Source organism: Rutilus rutilus, assembly GCF_951802725.1.
Source record: "Rutilus rutilus genome assembly, chromosome: 9".
Taxonomy (NCBI): domain Eukaryota; kingdom Metazoa; phylum Chordata; class Actinopteri; order Cypriniformes; family Leuciscidae; genus Rutilus; species Rutilus rutilus.
The window spans coordinates 19,475,148-19,497,440 of NC_140223.1; the positions used below are offsets into that span (position 1 = coordinate 19,475,148).

The 22,293-nt window shown below is 36.6% G+C and overlaps 2 protein-coding genes across 5 annotated transcripts in view; both read right to left on the minus strand.

The window, feature by feature from the left end:
- Nucleotides 1-71: 71 nt before the first annotated feature.
- LOC311297195 (tyrosine-protein kinase FRK) lies at nucleotides 72-9,845 on the minus strand. The gene is made up of 12 exons (XM_084419390.1): nucleotides 9,608-9,845; nucleotides 9,401-9,501; nucleotides 8,062-8,149; nucleotides 7,454-7,652; nucleotides 7,223-7,361; nucleotides 7,010-7,108; nucleotides 2,447-2,607; nucleotides 1,462-1,599; nucleotides 1,280-1,391; nucleotides 1,096-1,195; nucleotides 551-650; nucleotides 72-465 (listed from the first exon to the last, which is right to left on the minus strand). Exons 2-12 carry the CDS (start codon nucleotides 9,444-9,446, stop codon nucleotides 415-417), a joined length of 1,233 nt encoding a protein of 410 aa, XP_084275516.1. The 5' UTR covers nucleotides 9,447-9,501; nucleotides 9,608-9,845; the 3' UTR covers nucleotides 72-414.
- Nucleotides 9,846-10,216: 371 nt separating this feature from the next.
- Nucleotides 10,217-22,293, minus strand: part of usp32 (ubiquitin specific peptidase 32) — a 48,824-nt gene continuing 36,747 nt past the window's right edge. For 2 of the 4 annotated variants that reach the window (XM_084419394.1, XM_084419393.1), the window contains exons 17-34: nucleotides 21,611-21,765; nucleotides 20,675-20,756; nucleotides 20,458-20,532; nucleotides 19,913-20,051; nucleotides 19,390-19,495; nucleotides 19,111-19,284; nucleotides 18,797-18,971; nucleotides 18,558-18,709; nucleotides 18,361-18,472; nucleotides 18,029-18,225; nucleotides 17,065-17,249; nucleotides 16,131-16,217; nucleotides 15,922-16,042; nucleotides 15,083-15,274; nucleotides 13,805-14,057; nucleotides 13,304-13,725; nucleotides 13,121-13,213; nucleotides 10,223-12,506 (exon numbers count right to left, since the gene is read on the minus strand). In XM_084419394.1, the coding sequence (XP_084275520.1) occupies nucleotides 12,333-12,506; nucleotides 13,121-13,213; nucleotides 13,304-13,725; nucleotides 13,805-14,057; nucleotides 15,083-15,274; nucleotides 15,922-16,042; nucleotides 16,131-16,217; nucleotides 17,065-17,249; nucleotides 18,029-18,225; nucleotides 18,361-18,472; nucleotides 18,558-18,709; nucleotides 18,797-18,971; nucleotides 19,111-19,284; nucleotides 19,390-19,495; nucleotides 19,913-20,051; nucleotides 20,458-20,532; nucleotides 20,675-20,756; nucleotides 21,611-21,765 (2,894 nt within the window). In that variant the 3' untranslated portion in view covers nucleotides 10,223-12,332. Of the gene's footprint in view, nucleotides 12,507-13,120; nucleotides 13,214-13,303; nucleotides 13,726-13,804; nucleotides 14,058-15,082; nucleotides 15,275-15,921; nucleotides 16,043-16,130; nucleotides 16,218-17,064; nucleotides 17,250-18,028; nucleotides 18,226-18,360; nucleotides 18,473-18,557; nucleotides 18,710-18,796; nucleotides 18,972-19,110; nucleotides 19,285-19,389; nucleotides 19,496-19,912; nucleotides 20,052-20,457; nucleotides 20,533-20,674; nucleotides 20,757-21,610; nucleotides 21,766-22,293 lie in introns of all 4 variants that reach the window. The other 2 variants (XR_014628774.1, XR_014628775.1) reach the window with 2 other exon arrangements.

Consider the following 22,293-nt stretch of genomic DNA (forward strand, 5'->3'; position numbering starts at 1 on the left):
GTCATAACTAAGCATTAGCCACCATTGTAATAAAAAAAAGGTGCAATTTGTGAAGGAAGCACTCACCACCATTAAACATTTCACTTATTTTATTAAATTATTTAGTTAAAGCATGTTTATGAAAACAAACACGGACTTTTTTTAGTTGTTGGTTTCAAAATTGTCCATGTAAATATAGCAATAATACTGTGATTTGATCATTAGAGTTGAGTAATGTCATATATCTATAATCGATCAGAGAGCACACACAGAACTAAATCCTTAAATACAAACATTGTTAAAAAAAAGTATGCCTGCACACAATTAAGTAGGTGTTACACGAGAACAATGATAAAATAATTGCTACAACATTATTGTAGTATTAAAAAAGTTATTTGATTTGTAGAACGATTTATGTTTTGTTTTTTTTTCCATTCACTTTTCTTCTGCATTCATGATCCTTTGGTTGTCAACGTCCACATAATCCTGCAATATATCAGTAATGTTTGATCACTTATCTCTAGTATAAAGGTAAAGAGTGAAGAGTGGCTCAAGGACAAATATGACTCACCCCATCACTCTCCACAATATTCTCCAGGATCTTGGCAATGTCTGTAAATGAAGGTCTCGATGTGTATGGATCCAACCAGCAGTCTAGCATGATCTGTTCCCTACATGTTAAAATAGATATTTATTACTGGAAACCATTACTACAGAAGCTTGTTTCCACAACAGAATAATAAAAAAAAAATTCTGACTCAAAAATTCTCAAATTCGGACTTTTTTTCTAGCAATTGCGAGTTTGTAATTCCGAGATATAAACTTGCAATTGCAAAATTAAAGTCAGAATATTTTTTACAAGATTACAAGATATAAACTGTTTCCTCGCAATTTCAACATTTTGTAAATATCTCACAATTTTGTATGCAACTGCAAGAAAAAAATGGTGAGATAAAAAGTCGAAATTACCTTTTTAATTTTTTATTCTGTGCTGGAAACAAGCTTCCATACATAACAGACAGTAAGTAATTACGATGACAAAAATAAATATATATTTATATAATTGATATGATATATTTTAATATATATAATAATATATTTTATATGGTCACTCACATTTCTGGACGGCAGGTACTGGGAACAGTGTTTTTATATCCAGCACAGACACTATACACCACTTGCTCAGATGTGTTCAGATTTGGATATGGCAAGGTGCCTATAAAAATACAAAATCCAATATTTGTGATTTATTCATCAAAAATATTTGATAAATCAACCAAATATCTCAGATAATTCTCACCAAATGACTGCATTTCCCACAGCACGATCCCAAACGCCCAGACATCTCCCTTAAAGCTGTAGTAGTTGTTCCGGAAGTACTCTGGAGGGTACCAGCGCAGGGGCACGCGTTCCTATGAGGTCACATTAGTATTAGCCAGATGGTCGATGAAGATGTGGGAAGAACAGGTGCGATTAGTTCACCTTGTGTTGTTTTTTCCTGCTGCTGCGTCTGCTCCTCATGCGGGTCAAGTCCCTGGCCAGGCCGAACTCCGCTACCTTCACCTCCCATGGGAATCGGCTCACCAAAATGTTCCTTAAGGCAAGGTCACAGTGCACCACCTGAATGGTACGCAGAAAACGTCCAAATCATTCTTTCCATTTTTCCATTCATGTATAGACCCAGCCCCTTTTCAGCACTGCGCTCGTTGCGTTCTGTCTTCCGGTTTGTATTTCCACATCATGAAGGTAAGATCTTACGGATTTATGAACGACCTGCTTATTTTAAAATCTCCTCGGTCAACTGACATCCACTTCAAACATTACATTTTTGTTAACTCTACAATAAGTAAATCCACTTCACCAGCGATATGCCATAGAAATACACAGAGCTACCGCAAAAACCGAAGTTTAAACACAAAATACTAAAGATGGCTTGTAGGGGTGTAACGATATACCCTCGTGTCACGATTCGATACATATCACGAAACTGAACTCACGATACGATATTATTGCGATACTCCAAGACATATGGTAAAAGGTTAACAAAAAATACTGTTGATTAAAATATTCAATTTTATATTACGTTGTGGGTGGAAATGAATAGGCTTGGACTTGGTGCCGAACACCAGAATAAAAATATTCATGATTCTGACGCTGAAAATACAGAATTATTTTAGACGAATATGCTTGCACTCTGTCACCGATTACTGGTAACATGACTTTAAGCGCAAATATTCCCCCATTGCATTATTATACATTATATTCAAAATCATATATAGCAGTTTAATGTAGTACTGAAACTGCAACTAATTTTAAACTGCAACTAATTTAATTAGTCATTTTCATTTTGGTAGTACAATATATATATTGTGACACGATATATTGTTACACCCCTAATGCCTTGTTTCTCTCTTGCATAAGGTCTATATCAGAAGAGCTGTATTATGTTTGTGCCAGCTTGTGATACCATTTTGGAGCGCAAGTGCTCCATGCCCAGGGCGATGTGGTAAGACGCAATGGTGAACTGGCTCTGCAGTTCAGGTTCGGCACTCAGTTCGTCTTTGTGTTTCTGCACAAAACTGCGCAAGGTCCCGTAGCTTATGAACTCCATGATCAGCATATACGGCTCTGTGAAAACAGACAGTTTTGGTCACGTGATACATTATTTTAGTACAAGTTTGAATAATGAATAATAGTAGAAGTGGAGAGGGAATGTTATGCTTGCAAGTGGATTCATTAACGGATATTGCTACAACAAATTAATATCTCTATATTCTACTGTAAATTTAGTGATATTTGTTAAGATTATTGTTGAACAGGATTTGAACAAACCCATTATTCTATGTATTACACTCATCCTGCAACGATTGATGATGATCAAATCATGCGAAAAAGTGCTGTAACTTTCTAATTGAGGAAGCTTACAATTATTACCTGGTGGACGATCAAACAGAAGAAAAAAAACATTATAGGAGGGGCCTGAAACATATTTTGGGACGAGACTATCATATAAGCCGCTTTCCGACCGGAGGAACCTTTTCACAGTTCCTAGAACTATTGGCTAAAGTACCCGGATGTCGGCGTGTTCGCACCGCAGGAACTAGGAACGATTTTAGTTCTAGGAACTCCATTTGGAGGAACTAATTTAGGTCCTACTTCAGAGTAGGGTCTAAACCAGCACTATAGAGCTGGTAAGTCCCGCCCCCTTCACTAACCCCGCTGGAGCTCTAGGTTGAAAAATCGTCAATGCAAGTGAATGGGAGAAAATAATTATTTTCTGGTCCTGTTTGAATTGTGCCATGAATGTGAACATATGTTGTCTGTGAATTTTTTATATAATCTTTCGTGTAAAGAATGCTACAATTTAGCGGGTAGAAGTTTGATACGGTTAGACTTTGTGTGAGAGCACTTTGTGGACTACAACTCTTCGCTGCTTTCGACGCGTTTGAAACGTCACCACCATTCGCACACGGACACTAGCTCACGGATCCCGCTAAACATGACTGTGTCTTTGGTGCACTTCACCGCCTTCTTTCAGGGAGAGGACAAAATCGTTGAGGTTGGCGAAAACCACGGGTAAGTCAACTTTATGGGGTGACGTCACATAGGCGACATGTAGTCTTTCTCGTTATGTCTTTTCCACAACTGCTAGCCGAAGAATCATACCATATACTGTCAAACTCGTAACATGAAAGATTATATAAAAAATTCTCAGACAACATATGTTCACATTTATGGCACAATTCAAACGGGACCAGAAAATAATTATTTTCTCCCATTCACTTGCATTGACGATTTTTCAACCTAGAGGTCCAGCGGGGTTTTACGGAAGGGGCGGGACTTACCAGCTCGGAACTACCCGTGACGTTAGTGTACGCTGATTGACCGAACGCACGCAGAGCACCAGCACCCGCCATTTTTAAAACAGCTAGAATGTAAACACACAGATTATAGCCTATATATTTACTCCAGAAACTAACTATACAAACATGGAAAACAGTGATAGATGGGCCTCTAAACCTTTATGCTGAAGAGAAAATCCAACGCAACTTTGCGGGGACCAAGCCAAACATGATTATGTTTATCTGCCCAGCTAGCAACACTGGACATCAACCACACGGCATAGGCTAATAACCTTTTTTTAATATACTGTCTACTTTCTATTACAGTTCTATCTAATAACATATTAACCCTTGTGTGGTGTTCACAACCCAATTTCCCCTGTGGTGTTCCCGGTCAAAAATGACCGGACTATAAAAAATAGCTTATAAATCACTTGTTATGCAATATTATCACCCAATATTGGATTCAATCTTTTTGTCAACTTGTTCTCTTTCAGTTAGGACTGGTTTTATATTTCTATTTGCATCTGATTAATCGTAGGCCTCATTTATTTGATAGTAGGCATCTCATTTTTTGAGTAAAAAAAACATTATTTTTAAATAATTTTGGAAAAATAAAATAAAATCTGAAGAAAATTGGCACTGTTGATCACACTAGTCTACTTTAATTTTTCACCAGGAATTTTGTTTTGAAAAACTTTTATTTTGTACAAAATGGCACAGAGTTACACTTGTGGTGTTCCACTGGGCCATTGAGGGCCATTGTTTCAATTGGCCATTGAAAGTGAATGGGAGAGACATGTGTTAGAAGTCCATGAGGAATATCTTTAGATCTGAGTGATGGATTATGGTGACTTTTTAATCTTAACAATCTCATGTAAATAATGATGTGCCATTTTCCACAATTTATGCATGCTTCATTGAGTTATGAGTTAAAACGCGACATAAGTGCTAGGCTACATCTATATTCAAGGCTCTGTGTGCGCCTGTTGGGGTTCGTGTGTTACAACTCCATTAGGAATATCTTTAGATCTGAGTGATGGATTATGCTGAGTTTGGGCTCTTTTTAATCGTGATAGTCTGCTGAAAATAATGATGTACAGTTTCCACGATCTGTGCATGCTTCATTGAGTTATGAGTTAAAACGCGACATAAGTGCTAGGCTACATCTATATTCAAGGCTCTGTGTGCGTCTGTGGTATTTTCTGTGTTAGAACGCCATGAGGAATATCTTTAGATCTGATTGATGGAATATATGAGTTTGGGCTCTTTTTAATCGTGAGCTCCTGCTGTAAATAACGATGTGCCATTTTTCATGATCGATGTATGTTTCATGAAGATACGAGTAAAAAGGCCAAGTCTAAGCTACCTTGATTGGCTACGTGAGTCTGTGCGTCTGTGGTATTTTTTTGTGTTAGAACTCCATGAGGAATATCTTTAGTTCTGAGTGATGGATTATGTTGAGTTTGGACTCATTTTAATTGTAAGCATCTGCTGTAAATAATGATGTGTCATTTTCCACAATCGGAGCATGTTTCATGAAGTTACGAGCGGAAATGTGTCTAAAATTCAGCATCCATACATGGTTTACACATGGGTCTCTTGAAGGGCTTCTTTTAGAAAAACCTAGCTCAAGTTTAGTAAAAAGCCTGAAACAATTATGCTTGTTGTATTCTACTCATTGAGACCTTTCAAATGACATATGACACAGGACTATCTGAGCTGTATGATGTATTTGACATATTGCTGAATGTAATACAAAAAAGTAGTTTATAAATTATTATTTTTTTTTTTCTATTTATCAGCAAATAACTCAGCACTACTTAGGAGTTTATCAAATTGGCTACATTCATTGTAAATTTCAGACTCTAAGCTTTCAAATGACACCTATTTTAAGTTGATCAAGGTAATAGTTTTGAAAAATATTATGATTATTTATTTCGCAGCTAGGTGGCGCCTGCAGGGGGTACACTCAGTTTTAGAGTGATAACTCAGCAGTCATTAGGAGTTGATCAAAGTGATTAGATGCATTAAAAAGCTGAGATTCTAAGCTTTAAAATGATACATATTTTGTGTTGTTCCATTCATTGTTTGCATTGGTCTCTCCCATTCACTTTCAATGGCCCATTGAAACAATGGCCCACAATGGCCCTCAATGGCCCAGTGGAATACCACAAGTGTAACTCTGTGCCATATTGTACAAAATAAAAGTTTTTCAAAACAAAATTCCTGGTGAAAAATTTAAGTAGACTAGTGTGATCAACAGTACCAATTTTCTTCAGATTTTATTAAATTTTTCCAAAATTATTCAAAAATAATGTTTTTTTTACTAAAAAATTGAGATGCCTACTCTCAAATAAATGAGGCCTACAATTAATCAGATGCAAATAGAAATATAAAACCAGTCCTAATTGAAAGAGAACAAGTGGACAAAAAGATTGAATCCAATATTGGGTGATAATATTGCATAACAAGTGATTTATAAGCTATTTTTTGTAGTCCGGTCATTTTTGACCGGGAACACCACAAGAGTGACAAGGTGACAAAACCCCCCCTACAATATTAAGAAAATTGTCACAAAACATTTCAGAAGTAGTTATACCATTTGTGAAAAAAGTCACTAAGTTTCAGTCCAAAGCGATAACATTAACTAGTATTTTCGGGAAAAAGGAAATCTTCTCCGGGTCAAAATGACCCGAACACCACATGAGGGTTAAACAGTACTGTTAGACAGATCGCTAACTAATAAACACAGAATGCGAGCATTGTTTGCTTTGGCGTTCTCAGCGCCGCCAAAATAAAGGTCCGTCGCGCCGTCAAAATAAAAGTCACCGTGCTTGCGTCACTCCCTTACCCCTCCTACCAGTTCCTATGGCCGCTTGGCCAGTGCGAACGCAAACAGCAAAACTGAGTTTGGGGGAGAGTAGTTCTTAGAACTGTTTAGAAGTGGACAGTTCCTAGAACTAAGTTCCTGTAACTACTTGGTCGGAAAGCGGCTATAGACCACCCAGAACACCCTAACAACCACAAAGAAACATAAAAAAAACACTTTAGCAACACTCGTCAACCATTTCAACACCCTAAGACTGTCGGCAAGTTTTGCTCAGGCAAGATCTGGTGTATATTTTACTGTTCAGCTGCATTTAAGGTTTAGTGATATCATACTGAAGTACAGCAGCATGACTCACCCTCCACTGTATTCCAGTCTAACAGCTGTATAACATTTTTATGATATGCCAGCTTTCTCATAACAGACACCTCGTTTTCCATCTGCTTAGGGGTGATACCTGCAAATGACAGCAAATCTAAACATCAGCTGGATAATTGTTAAGATATTCACTCAATAACTTGTTTTCAAAATGCATTTAAATCAACAAAAATGTGTTTGCATATAGTTTTACCGTCTTTTCCAATTTTGCAAGTGACCAGTGAGTGTCCTCTACAAGTGCCCTTCATTATCCTTCCTTTGTAGAAGACTCCTTCTCTACCCGCCTTTATGAGCTGAATAAGGTTCAGGTCTGCTTTTGTGAACCGGGGAACCTGAAGATCAATTCTTCATGTTACATTGGCGAGCACTATACGAGTCAGTCAAATCACATTTCAGAATATTTCTAAATAAAAATGTAGTGAACCTGTAGTGGAGGCTTCCAGGGAAATCTGCAGCTGGATTTAGTTTGTTGTCTCTGAAATGGGTTCTCTGTAGTACGTTCTGGTAGTTCAGGAAGATTCAGGACATTGGGAGATGGAGGAGGAGAAGAATCTTGGGAAGGAACTCGGGGGATCGACCGTCCCTGCCTCAAATCCCGTATGATCTTCTTCATTGACCGATACCTAATAAGAGAAACAAACAGAGCGTTTTCAAAAGCTCGATACATATAAATAAAAATTCTAAATTTTCTTTTATAAATATATAACTGCAAAAATTGTATATTAAAAGTGGAAAATTGTTGAAAAGTATATATTTATATATATTAGTGGTCAAATCAGTTAATCACAAATTTGTAAATATATGTATGCATGTGTGTGTGTGTGTATATATATATATATATATATATATACACACACACACACACATATATATATATATTTACAAACTTTAATATTAGATGCGATTAATCGATTTCACAGCACAATTTAATAATATAATATTTAAATAAATATTAAACAATTATTATTAGATAAAGTTTATCCGTCCACAAGGGTCCATTGATAAAATAAAATAAAAACTGTTAAAATATACTTGTTTAGGCAAAGGCATCCAACTATTATCATGAAGAAAACGGTAACAGCAAAGATGCAGATTAGAACGATGTGTCCAACATCAAGGTCTGTAAAAAGAGAAAAACCAAATCAAAGAGAAATAATCCACTGTTTTCATATAGACACATGCAACATACAACTATAATTTTAGTAGAATTCATTTTGGTTTTATTTAAAAATGAAAATTTTTGAAGCATGTCACCAATATTTTTCACCTCTTTCGATAAAAGTTATGGAGAAAATTATATAATGTAGATGTATATAATTACGTAATGTATATATATATATACAGTACCAGTCAAAAGTTTGGAAACATTACTATTTTTAATGTTTTTGAAAGAAGTCTCTTATGCTCATCAAGCCTGCAGTTAAAAAAACAGTAAAATTATGAAATATTATTACAATTTAAAATAATGGTTCTCTTTTTTAATATACTTTAAAATGTAATTTATTTTTGTGATGCAAAGCTGAATTTTCATCAGCAAGTACTCCAGTCTTTGGTGTCTTATGATCCTTCAGAAATCATTCTAATATGCTGATTTGATACTCAGTTATTATCAATGATGGAAACAGTTGTGCTGTTTAATATATTTTTTTGGAATACTTTTTTCAGGATTCATTGATGAGTAAAACGTTAACAGCATTTATTCATAAAAACAGCATTTATTCAAAATAAAAACATTTCTAACAATATAAATCGTTACCATCACCTTTTATCAATTTAACGCATCCTTGTTGAATTAAAGTACTAATTTCTTAAAAAAATAAATAGTTATTGTTCCCAAACTTTTGAACGGTAGTGTATATTGTTACAAAAGATTTCTATTCTAAATAAATACAGTTCTTTTAAACTTTTTATTCATCAAATAATCCTGAAAAAAGTCTCTCAGGTTATAAAAAAAATATTAAGCAGCACAACTGTTTCCAACATTGATCATAAATCAGCATATTAGAATGATTTCTGAAGGATCATAAGACACCAAAGACTGGAGTACTTGCTGATGAAAATTCAGCTTTGCATCACAAAAATAAATTACATTTTAAAATATATTAAAAAAGAGAACCATTATTTTAAATTGTAATAATATTTCATAATTTTACTTTTTTTTTTTTTTTTTTAACTGCAGGCTTGATGGGCATAAGAGACTTCTTTCAAAAACATTAAAAATAGTAACGTTTCCAAACTTTTGACTGGTACTGTACATGGATTTTGAACAATACCCGCTCTTGTCTTAGGACAACTGATGGAACTTTTTTGATCCACTTCAAATGTTGACTACTGTATATAGTATATATACTATACACACATATATACTTACTCTGCCAGCCTTGTACATTTGTATCGGATGAATTGTCAGCTGCCATAATGAAGTCAAAAGCATCATATGCTTTTTAAAATCATCTGAGAGATATTTCAGAGCTAAAAGAGAAAAAGACACGAGACAAAAAAAAATGATCATTTCATGTTTCACAGCCCTTTTAAATTTCACTTAAACTAATGTTTGATCATATTATACGCAATATACCTTAAATGTTAACCGGGCGACGTCTCCTTTTATGTTCAAATGCAAGACCTGAAAAGCAAATGTGTAAAAGATGTTTTGTCTCCTTGAAGAAAAGACAACAGAACGCAGGTCCCCAGGATGAACTCATTATGCAACGCACACCATTGTCTACAGTAGCTTTCTTCTGCATGATATGAGCATGCATGAAGACCACTGAGTTTAAGGTGCTGTTCAGAACAATAAGCCACAATTCTTCAGCACTTGTGGTTTAGAGCAGAGTTCTATAAGTAGCACGGTATGCAGATCGACTCACTTCCTGACTACAGAATGCTCGTCTCCAAATATATGTGTGCAACCCACAAAGTGCTCAAAGGTCTCGAGGTGATTCTCATGAACTGAATTTGTATATTTCATTCGAAGGAAATATTCAAAAGGAAAATATTCTGTAAAGTGAGTGGAAGGGTCCTATAAAAGGTTAGTTTAAATGTCAAATGTGGCTTGAATTCAAGGAAATCGGTCTGACTGATGGCACTGGACGCTATAGAGCCCGACGGAGGGAGGTGTGTGGTTTCCTCTTTGCTGCTGAAGGAAACAACTCGCATTATTTGCGTGTAATAAACACAGATGAGAAAAGCTCGCATTTGGCTGCATTTAATTTGTTTCTTGAATAATTGTTACAGATCAACATCATCACTCCATATACAACTACAAGTACATTTGTACAGTTCATTTTCATTGGCGTATTTACAAAACATTTATGTACATTTGTCAGTGCAATGTCAATTTTATTCTTTAAACAACACTTTACAAAATAAAGTTCATTAAATTAATACATCTCTAGCAGTTCATCAAAATTAATTTAACAAAATTAGGACTAACGACATAGACAAAGACACACATCAGTAGTTGATTGCACTACTTGAAAAGAGATCATTTTGCCATTTTAATAAATTATCCCTGTATAAAAAAAAGAAAAAGGTGAATGCTTAAAGCATGTTTGTGGTTACTGTAACTGTAATACATCAAACAGCCAATTTTTATGTAAGAGTGATATCATTTGATTTTGGATGTTGGATATCTTTATATTTTTCTTCCAACATTAAAATACCTAAAAACTGTTTACAGTCCATTTATCATATTCGCATTACTCATTATGATGATTAATCATTTCCTTACAGTAACACACCTGTGTGTGTGTTATTTCACATACATTTCTTTTTCTGACAGGGATAAACCTTTCTTTGATGGCAAACATTTAGAGTATCCATGGAAATCAGAAAAGTACAGCAGCAAAATGGGTGCGGGCGAATGAATCCCGATGATTTCCAAGGGTTTAACGTCCCCTCACAGGAGGAGCTCGTTCAAGTTGACGAGTTGCTGAAAAATAAGAGCCATTCAGTATTTCATACATCATTTCACAGTGGTAATTAAGTTGGGCTCTCTTTTCAAGAGTCACTAAAGAAATGCTACTAATAACCTGGAGTACCCCCTCTGACACAGACGTCCAGAACGTTCAGCAGTTTAGTGAGGATGCTGTTCTCTAAAAGCATGGGTTGTGAAATATTCTTCTGTGCTAATACTGTTCACACAACAGACCTTATTTGCTCTTGTCTGACAGTATTCAATGCTTCCCACAGATCACGTACATGACCAGCAGAACACTTTTGCTCGGACACATGAGAAAATATGAATCAGATATGTATCTGTTTGCCGTTTTTAGTCTCCGGGGTCAACAGTTTTTTGTAAAGCAAAACAAACAGTAGTAACAGGAAAACGTGTTCAAAGCAGCGGTATTGTTGAGAGGACGTGGTTTGATCAGACTGCTAAGACTAAAGCGGTTTGCAAATGTGTTTAGGCAAAGTGAACTACTGCATTAAAAAATAACTAAATTCACATTGATAAAAAGAAATTTATACAAAAAAAAAGAAAAAAGATATACATTTACTCTTCTAAAAAAAATTAAGTCTCAAAATAACCCGCTTAAATAAGATTTAAAACTTAAAAAAAACAAAACCAGCATATGTATAATTTGGCAGCAGGGAGTGGGAGGATATTCTATTAAATGGCAGAAATTGTCTTTAAAATGAACTTTTTTTGGAAGTGAATTTTGTCCATAAAATAATTTCAACTGCCCTCAGATGATATAATACTGTCACAATGATTTTCTATGAACAGTTGGCCAAAAGATGTGAGGTAGTGTATGGAATTTACTGTAGAAAAAAATTAAATAAATCAACTATGACAAAACTAAGCCAACCAAACCTTTAGAGAAACCTTTTAGGGCTCTATAATTTATACCAACACCATCTTCCCCATCAGTTTCCTAATTAAAAGAATCCGTTCTGTCCATTAGCATTCAGAAATGTAGCACTACAGAAGCACAAGCTCTTGTGTTATGTGATTTTTGGATTCACCTGTGTGGTTGGCATGTGAAAGAGCAGTTTTTTTCTGTTTGGTAATGGTGATATCAAGGGATTGGCTAACAGTTATTTGTTTGCTTGGCAACAATCACATGATCGCTACAGTTCTCTGTGATTCACTCATTCGCCCTCTCCCTCGTGTATCTGAAGTGTCAGGTACCTCTATTCTGAAAGCACAGTCAGCGGCGGTGTTGTGCCTGTCGGCTAACTGATATTTTGTGCTTTCACAAATGATGGTCCTCTGGGGCGGCTCTGCCGTTTCAGTCCTCATTGCACTGGCGTACTGACAGACCCCCCTAGTGTCTTTAATGTGGAAGAGCATGGCATCACTGCAGCACACAGTACTTCTTGTAGTCAGATTCAAAGTCTTCGTCCATGCTAGTGGTGTCTGCCATCTTTTTGCCCTCTGTTTTTGGCAGAAACTGCGAGTAGTCCACTCCCTGTTGCTCGTAGAACAGGATGTAAGCTGAATCTGTGTCAATCTCGTCCGAGTGAACTTCCTGAATAGATGACAAGAAACGGTTTGTTTTAAGTGTTGCACAATTCTTGTTTTAGTGTTGTCACGAAACCAGACATTAGCAAACTTTCAGTAGTCGACACCAATGCAAGGGAAATTTCAGGAATGTAAATTTCCATGTTGATACCATAGTACTTATATTGAACACATGATTTTTATTTCAGATTGAATTGTTTTTTATTTAATTTTTCAGCAGTCGACACCAATGCAAGGGAAATATTTCAGGAATATAAACCCAATGTTGATACCACAGTACTTATATTAAACATGGTATTTTCATTGAATTTAATTTTAAATAACATTAAAATAACATTTATTTAAATGAATTCGATTTAATTAAATTCAAACAATGTTGAGCTTTTGAAAGCACCTGCCAGTCAATGTGATGATACCAAATTCAGATGGTAATTGCTGACAGATACTTCAGGCTGTAGCGCCCAATTTGTTTATTTTAGTATCATAAGTACCGGTACTTTTGATATCTATACTTCGTTGTCCAAGAATTTTCCATCCTTGCAGAAATATATACTCTGTGCAGTAAGAGTGTCAAATAATAGAAACCCATGAGATGTCAAATAAACAGAGTTGTGATCTTACCTTGCAACTGCTGTCATTGTAACAGTACCATTTTTCATTGGGGTTTTTAGCATAAGTCACATAGTGCCCCCCTCCCATTATTCCTGAATGGCACTTAAAAGAAAAACAACAATTAAGGTGTCAGAAAGGCTTTTTACAAAAGGAATCATTACACATCGAAACATGTAGAGAAGAATCACTTACTGAGATTGCATATAAATTGTACAGGGGCTCCAGGCAGATGTCATTTCTTTGGTGAGGGGTGTCCAGGTCTGTGCTGACCTCTGAGTGTCCATTACTCTGACTGCTGTCTTGTCCCAGTCCATTCACCATGATGGCATCGCAGTCGCTGCTTGAGGCGTCCAGTGACCAGGTGTCTTGCCCATTTGCATCAGATGGCATCTGATTCTCCCCGTCCGTCACTGTGCCCTGCTCTGACTCGGTCTCGCTCTCCTTGCTATTGCTACAGGCATCCAGGTTTTCTTTGCTGTTGCAGAGTCGATGCCTACTGCCCAGCTGTGGAAGACGCAGACGCCCCTGTTTCCGTCCTGTATTTTTGGGGCTGCTGCCAGGGCTGCTGTTTCTGCTCAATGGGCTGCACACCCTCCTGATAGAGCACGGGGTGCCTAAAACAACAACGCAGTGGTTAGAGAATCTCAAGCAGTGTTCATTTAAAAGGTCTGCAAATAGAGAAGAGAGACAGACCTTTGCCAGAGGTGGGAGGACTGGCCACAGTAGTAGTGGAGATGGAGGACACAGAGGAGTCTCCTCTCTCCAGCATCTGGAGCTCCTCTACCAGGCATTCGCTCTGGAGGCTCTGCAAGCTGCCCATGCTCTGAGCTACCTCCCGTGGGGTCAGGAACGCACTGGGGTCAAAGCTCTCGCGTGGAAACTTCACAATCTTCTGAGACTTAATCCACCGACCATTGACAAACTGGAAGCGTTTCAAATGAACAATCTGAAAAAATATGTTGTAACCAAATGTTACAAAGGGCAACTTGCTTAAAATGATACAGTATGTTAAATGTAGCTTATTTAGCTCAAAAGATCTAAAACTATATAATAATAAAAATAAATAAAAATATGTATTTTTAAAGATTTTATTAAAGAAAAATAAGATTTTCTTTTTAATTATATTTTATCAGATTAAATGAGCTAAAAGGGCACAATTTAAATCAGCCATTACTCCAGTCTTCAGTGTCACATGATCCTTCAGAAATCATTCTAATAGGCTGATTTGATACTCAGTTATCATCATTGTTGGAAACAGTTGTGCTGCTTCATATATTTTTTGGAACTTGTAATACATTTTCAGGATTCATTGAAAAAGTTAAAAAGAACAGCATTTATTCAAAATCGAAATCTTTTCTATCACTATCACTAACTGCTTTTACAATCAATTTGACACATCCTATTAAAAAGAAGAAAGAATTTTTTTTTTTACTGACCCCAAAACTTTGAATGGTAGTGAATCTATTTTATCTATTCCTATATCTGTTTTTATTTTAAATAAATGCTGTTCTTTTTTAACTTTCTATTCATCAAAGAATCCTCAAATAAGGTTATCACATGTTATAAAAAAAATATTAAGCAGCACAATTGTTTCTAACATTGATCATAAATCACCATATTAGACTGATTTCTGAAGGATCATGTGACAGACATGACACTGAAGACTGGAGTGACGGCTGATGAAAATTCAGCTTTGCATCACAGAAATAATTTATAAATAAAGTATATTAAAATAGAAAACCATTATTTTAAATTGTAATCATATTTCATTACTCTTTTTTCTGTATTTTTGTTTAAATAGATGCAGGCTTGATGAGCAGAAGAGACTTCTTTCAAAAACATTAAAAAAAAAAATGTTTCCAAACTTTTGACCAGTACTATATATACATATTTTATTATATATTTATAATATATATTTAATTAAATTAAATTTTTTCAGAGAAGGAGGAAACAAATATTTGGGTTTCTAACCAGTACGGGGGGCAGCCTCCAGAGGTCCAGCTTCTTGGTGGCCAGGCGGTGGGTCTTACACTTGGAGCAGTAATAGAGCTCATCCTCCCCTAACTCTTCTTCACTGGTGAAGGCTTTCAAACAGCTGTCCAGACTGATAGGCTCTGCCTGAGCACGCCGACTCTGCTCAACACTGGGATGCTCTTCCACTATCTGCTCCACATAAACATCAGCAACTAATTACTTGACAGACACAGTAACAGAATGAAATGATAACTACCCAAAAACACTAAGAGCTCTGGACCTATTTAAAAGATTTAGAACTAGAATGTTATTACATTTGAAGGCATTTCTTTTTAATGCACAATTAAACATTATTTGCAGACTCATCGTATGTTATAAAAAGGTCAGTTCTGGTTTGTAATGCACCATAAAAGTGGTGCAAAAACCATGGGATTTTATTTGTCATCTCCAATTTTAAACAGCTTATTTACTATGACTCTGCAGTAGAGTATGCAATCAGAAAGTGTATTTTGCAAGTAGTAAATGATAGATAATAATTAGCAGTTTATATCAGGAGCTCTTGCTAGAGGTAAAATAGAGGCAGCAGACCCAGAAAACAATTAATCATTCAATATGATTTTAATGGATTTCTCAGCTGTGATGTGAGATGAAAGCAAATCTCTTCACAGGGAATGACAGCACTAGCAGAGTAATCATTATGTGTACATCAAGTCCTGCAGTGCAGCATCAGACTGGATGCAGTATAGAAGGATATACTGTCAAAAAGCAACAACCCACTGACTGAATATGCTGCTTTTATGACCTTTAAAATCTGTGAACATCTGTAAAGCACGTACTCTTTCCTGAGAGGTCTGGTAGCGAAGGTGCAGGGCTGTGGGGTCCCAGTCTACAGCAATGTAGGCATTTCCCAAAGATGCTCTGTCTTCATTACAGTCCACTGTGCAGCCTCTGCAGAACCTGGCAAAGTCACGACAACCCTTGTCAGTCACGACAGCCCACAGTGTGAGATATGTGCATGCACAAACGCTGAACTCAAATGCCTTACCTGTACCAGGGACACCAGGCACAGGAATTACCATCTTTCTGCACCACCCGCAGAGTGAAGGGGTATTGATAGCCCATACTGTCATCACTGGAAGAGAACATCACATGTCACATAACAGAGTAAAGGAACTCTACCTTACAGATGTGCACAGGGGGCCAAAACCACAAATTTTTTATTGAAAAATTTAAAACAGAGAAGTTAAGGAATAAAAAATATTTAACATTCTGCACTATTTTCTAGGTCACTAATGGCCAAGTGAACTGAAATAAGGAACTAAAGGAACTGTGAAATTCAATTGTTATTATGATGCTATCATTTGCATTAATTTGTATTAAATCTGAAAAATGAAAAATAGAATAAATTTCATTAGGTCTTGTATAAAGTATCAAAAAGCTAACAGTACATTTGTCACTGAGGGAAATAGGATACATTATCGTTCAAAAGGTTTGGTAAAGTACAATTTTATTTTAAAGAAATTAATACTTTTATTCAGCTAGAACACATTCAATTGATCAAGTAAAGATATTTGTTAAAAAAATATTTCTATTTCACATAAATTATGTTCTTTTGAACTTTCTATTCGTCAAAGAATCTTGAAAAAAAAAAAAAATTTATATATATATATATATATAGCGGTTTCCACAAAAATACAAGGCAGCACAACTGTGTACAAATAAAATGCATTTTAAAATATATATTAATATAATAAAATGTAATATAATTTACTAATATTACTGTTTTTACAATAATGTAAATTAATGTATTTTTGATCAAATGCAGCCTTGGTAAGCATTAGAGACTTCTTTCAAAAACATAAATAAAATCTTGATGAACCCTAACCTTTGACTGGTGTACTTCGGACAAAAAAACGAACAAACAAACATCCAAACTAATGATCAACATCAATACGCTGTGAGCTACAGATGCCACTGACCAGTCTTGAGCGTGGTTGCTGGCTTCCTGTGGGGGCAGAGGGCTGGCAAGTCGGGACACCTGGATCCACACGGCATCATACAGGTCCTTTTTACTTGTGTGCACAGTGCACGGCACAATAAGCGGCATGCCAAACAGACTGGGCCTGTTCTTCTGAGAGGACAGGAAGTACAGCTCCGTCCGCATCTGAGGAGAAAGACCGGACACTTAGGATGCTTATGACCATCATGTTAAAGGGTTAGTTCACCCAAATTTTTTTATACAATTGTCATCAATTACTCACCCTCATGTCATTCCAAACCCATAAGACTTCATCTTCGAAACACAAATGAAATTTTTCATTTTCTGTCCCTTCTTTGACAGTCCATGCAACTACCACTTTGATACTTCAAAAAGTTCAGAGATTGTAAAACTAATCCATATGAATCAAGCAGTTTAGTCCAAATGTTCTGAAGAGACTGGATCACTTTATATGATGAAAATGTTGAATTTAGGCTTTTCTTCACATATAAACATTGATCAGTGAACATAAACAGAAGCTCAACCATACTTGCTCGACGCGTGAGCCAAACCTCAGTGGTTCTTGCAGAAGCTCAAATGTGCTGCGTAACACATGAGAATGAACCTCATTGGTTCTCGCACATCAAGCAAGCATGCTTGAGCTTCCATTTGCCATATCTGATGTGTGTGTTGATAAATTATTATGTTAATCTGTTCACCATATAAAGCAACTGTATCTCTTCAGAAAATTTGGATTAAGCTGCTCGATTCATATGTATTAGTTTTACGTCAAAATGGTAGTTCCATGGACTGTTAATGGAGGGACAGAAATATCTCAGATTTCATTACAATATCTTCATTTGTGTTTCGAAGATTAATTAGTAATTGATGACTATTTTTTTTTGTTCATTTTTGAGGTGGACTTACTCTTTCAGTCCAACAGTGAATATGAAGTGAATGCTCACCATCTTTCTGTGCATGGCAATGATGTAGCCAATGAAGGGGCTGTCTTGCATTGGCACAGCATGGCCATTAGGGATACCATTGGCGAAGGGCTTCTCGGGGGTACAGGGGACCACTGTGCTGGGCATGCCATTGGGAATTAGGCCAGACTTTCCAATGTGATTGTTTCCTGCTGTCCCGTTGGCTGTAGGTGTTTTTTCTAAAAAAAAAAAAATTACATAAACAAAATGTAATCTTTATTAATAATAATATGGGTCAATGGCAAATAAGGGTGTCCATGATAAAGCAAAACTTCTCTTTTAAGAACCAAGAGAAAGAAGAAATCAATCATTACCTGTTTGCACTGGAGAGGTGACTGAGGTGGGTGAGCCAGGCACAGGGATTTCAAATGCACAGAGGAAGCAGTTCACAGAGTGTCGCACCTTCTGGTTGTCCTGAGGAAAGTTCTAGATCAAAGAGAAGCATTTATTTAAAAGCCAGGCCACTTGGATTGTCTCAACAACAGTGTCTGATCTGGTGAGTTGAGCTGACCTTGATGTTGGATGTATGAACCTCAGCCAGTAGGATCTGCTCAGGTTTCAGGTTGCACAGCTCGCTCAGCTGTTTCTTCAGGCCCATGTACTTCTCATCCATGTTGAGACGGAGCCCGTAACGCACCGGAGTAGAACCGTCAAGTTTGATAACTGCAAATCACAAAAGCTTTTATGTGAGACTGCTGTACCTGCTGATGAATTTTAAAATGTTTATGTTTTCTTTCTGCTTGGCTTTACCTGTGATTTCTAAGTGCATGGAGCTGTCCATGGGCAGCGGCAACGACAGGAAGTTAAAGGGGTCGAAGCGGGCGCTGATGTGGCCGCAGGTCTTGCACTTCACCTGGGACCTGAGCTGCCCATGGAAGAGGTCCACCACAATTGAACGATTTCTCCGCAAATGGTTTTCCCAGGCCTGTGAAAGAGAAACACGCAGATGTCCTCAGGGTGAAGAAATGACTTTTCATCAGCGTGTCCATATAGGTTCATTTAAGAGTGCTGAGCTGATGTATTGAGCCTGGCAGGGGCTGAAAAACAGGAGTTTTGACACTAACCTCTGTGGCTACTTCATTATCTGGCCGTCCATCACTATCCTTGAGCTCCACGTACGGCTTCTCGTGCACGCGATTCAAGTCTTCATGAAGCCCATCCAAGAGAAATGCCAAGAGCTCCTGGGAGTCTTGCTGCTGGAAGCCATTGAATCTCGGTGCATACTTTGCTATTGTCCACTACAAAAATGTTTTTTTTTTCAAAAAATGGCATAAGAATTGTAATGTAAACATTTGGGTTTGATGCTCATAATTTCAGAGATAACTGAGAATTTCAAAACCCACCCTGAGTTTTAGAGGTGCAACGTTCTTCTGGGTGCCGCTCCAGAGTTCCTGTACCAAATCACCATAGCATTTGGCCATGTGACCACGCATTCCTATTGGATTGGTTCTGTCAAGGCAAGACAGCTCATTGGTCAAGAAGTATGATAGTGACCCATACAAAAGTTTCCAACTTTTCCTTTAAGTATAAAGGTGCATCACAGTAGCAGCGTTTTGGAATTTCGTGGGCAAAAGAGTTCCATTGTCCATTCTTAATGGTTGATGCATCAAGCACTCCTCACACAGAAGTCACTTTTAAATCAAGCAACTTTCTGTTGGTCAACATGGCATCACCAACTCAAATACCCAAATACACAAACACACTTTTTCGCCCTCGTGTGAAACTCATGCTCGTGTGGATTCCTGTTGAAATGATTGGATGGATTTCGCCCACAAACTATTTCAGAGCAACAGTAAATGTGAATGCTTAACTAAGTAGTTACAAGTGGTTTTGGTATTTAAAAAGGCACTGGCCATGTTTCCTTACCTGTTAAGCTCATAAAGGTGTCGCCCTGAGATGAAGTACTCAGTGAGGGGCTTGGTATTGCTTACACATTGAATACTGGAGTTCATGAAGCATGTGTTACCCAGGTTACTCAAACCTGTGGCACCTTTCTCAGTAGGAACTGCAAGAAAAATGGGACAAAATTTGTAAAAAATTTAAGAGAGACTGAAGGTTTAGACTTCACAGGCACAACCACTTGAGTACTATCTCCATAAAGTTCAATTACTCAGGATTTCATAGAGTTCGACAGCAACAGTGAGTCTTTAAATGTCAAAGCTGATATCTGTCTTGATTTGGCTTTTATGTTGCTTTGTTATGTAATTGCTTGGACTCTTGCTACTTTTGTTCCTGTGTTAATAATCTACTTGATATCTGCTTTGATACAAGAAACCGGTCTAAAGAATTGTATTATAGTGCCATCTAGGTAAGGTCAAACTCAGATAAACATTCTGGCATTTGTAGATGGTTTTGGCTAGCCTCCAATTTGCATAGATTTTTCCAACACTTTCCAAGAACTCTGACATTACCTTTGTGTCTGTCGATTTTGCTGCTGTTTGCAATGAAAGACATTTCCTCTGGCCAGCTCATATCTTTGTTTCGAACTGGAGAAAGGGAAAGATCTCTTAATAATTTTTCCTTTTCCATCAGTATGGTCATGCATGCTTTGCAATTTAATCCACACTGCTCAGCAAATGTGAAATGAGATAAAACTTTAATTAAGACAGATAAATGTCACAGACATACCCTCGATGACTAAGTGCTGTTCGTCTTGAATTTTCAAACTTTCTAAAGTGTGATCTTCATCGTCCAGGAGAGTGAGGTAATTCTGATAAAAAGACAATATAAAACAAGATTAGTATAAATGTATGCATCATGAATTTTTATGATATTCATTTCTTTGGGAAATCTATTCATTCAGCCTTGGTGAGCATAAGAGACTTATTTAAAAAACATACAAAATCTTCTTTTGAACAGTAGTGTGCATAAGACCTCTAATAACTGGTAGAATTAACATTTTACAGATTTCAAATTTACAGTCCTTCTCTAACAGGAAAATGGAGCAAAGATTGAGGGATCATCCTGTACTACACATTTTTGTCCAATCAAATGCTCTCTTTAAAGTTTTTTTTTTTTAAATAAATCAAATTTAAATTCATGTCCCAGTTAGACTTAATGTTGTCACATTTGTCCAGTTAAAAAAAGATTTTTTTTATTTATTTCATGAAATTTATTTTATATTTAATTTGTTTAATATTTATTTATTTTATATTTAATTCAGTTAAATATTGTGCCTTGTTAATTTACCAGAGTTTAACTGTTATGGTTAGGTGTGTGTGTGTGTGTTGTTAGTTACGCTTACATTTAAAATGTGTTTTTAGGTTCCACTAGTTGTGATGTTTTGTTTTAACAGTTGATGGAGTTTTATAAGGCTAATAAAAAGCTGACCGAATGTGTCATTTGTGGTGCTACCGTGCTAGCATTACTTTATCTTAAGGTCGGCTTAATTAAACGCAATGCATTATATCTGTTATTCTGAACGTTTAGCATAGCCCTAATGTTTGAGCAATTTTTGTGCAGGCGGGAGTGGAACACACACGTTGCGGGAGAGGGCGGTAATGGTCAGAAATTCAGAGGGAGCGGGATTAAGAAAACAGTCCCTCGCAGGGCTCTAGTACCCACCTCACTATTGTAGAGCCAGAGGCGCATGTCCTCTTCTTTTATGCGTAACCTCTGGGACAGGTAATCATGAATGTCTTTAATGGTGCCCATCCTGCTGAAACAGCCCGTGTATGCCAGCACTCGCTTCAGAGGGGCGTTCGGAGAAGGAACATTTCCTGTGTTGGGAACGAAGCACCTTTTAGCATTCTCTTTGTCACATGCAAAAAACATTTACACATTTTAAATACAACCTTTGATCGTAGTTCCACCAGCTGTGTTGTTATATATATATCTTCAAAAATGAACATTAAAGAAATCATGGAGTATGTAAATGTAATTTAACTTACTATGCTAAATTAGTAAAGTAATAATTTTATGGTTTCATTTTAATGATGAGAAATGTGAAGATCCAGTCCATTCCATCCATATAGCCTAGCATGCATGCTATTAAATCAACACAGATGTCACAAGGCGCACACAGATCAATATATAACATACACAGCACCAATACCTGATTGACAGACTGAGGATTAGTTGTAAGGTAGCAGCAAGAAAGGGCAAAGGTCATTTTCAAAAGGGAACATTCATCAAATCATTAGTTTGGGTGATTTGAAAAAAATAAAAATTAAGCCAATTTTTAATTAGTCCAGTCTTGTGAAAAAATAAAAATACATATAAGATTCATACAGCAATTATTGATTTCA

Bases quoted from the DNA above. Each gene is read 5' to 3' on its own strand.
- LOC311297195 (XM_084419390.1), bottom strand. From the start codon at position 9,446: ATGGCAGCTGACAATTCATCCGATACAAATGTACAAGGCTGGCAGA. The intron at 2,608-7,009 runs GTGAGTCATGCT...CTGTTTTCACAG, and splicing joins AGACTGGAATACAGTGGAGG to AGCCGTATATGCTGATCATG. The intron at 651-1,095 runs GTGAGTGACCAT...TTTAACATGTAG, and splicing joins AGTACCTGCCGTCCAGAAAT to GGAACAGATCATGCTAGACT.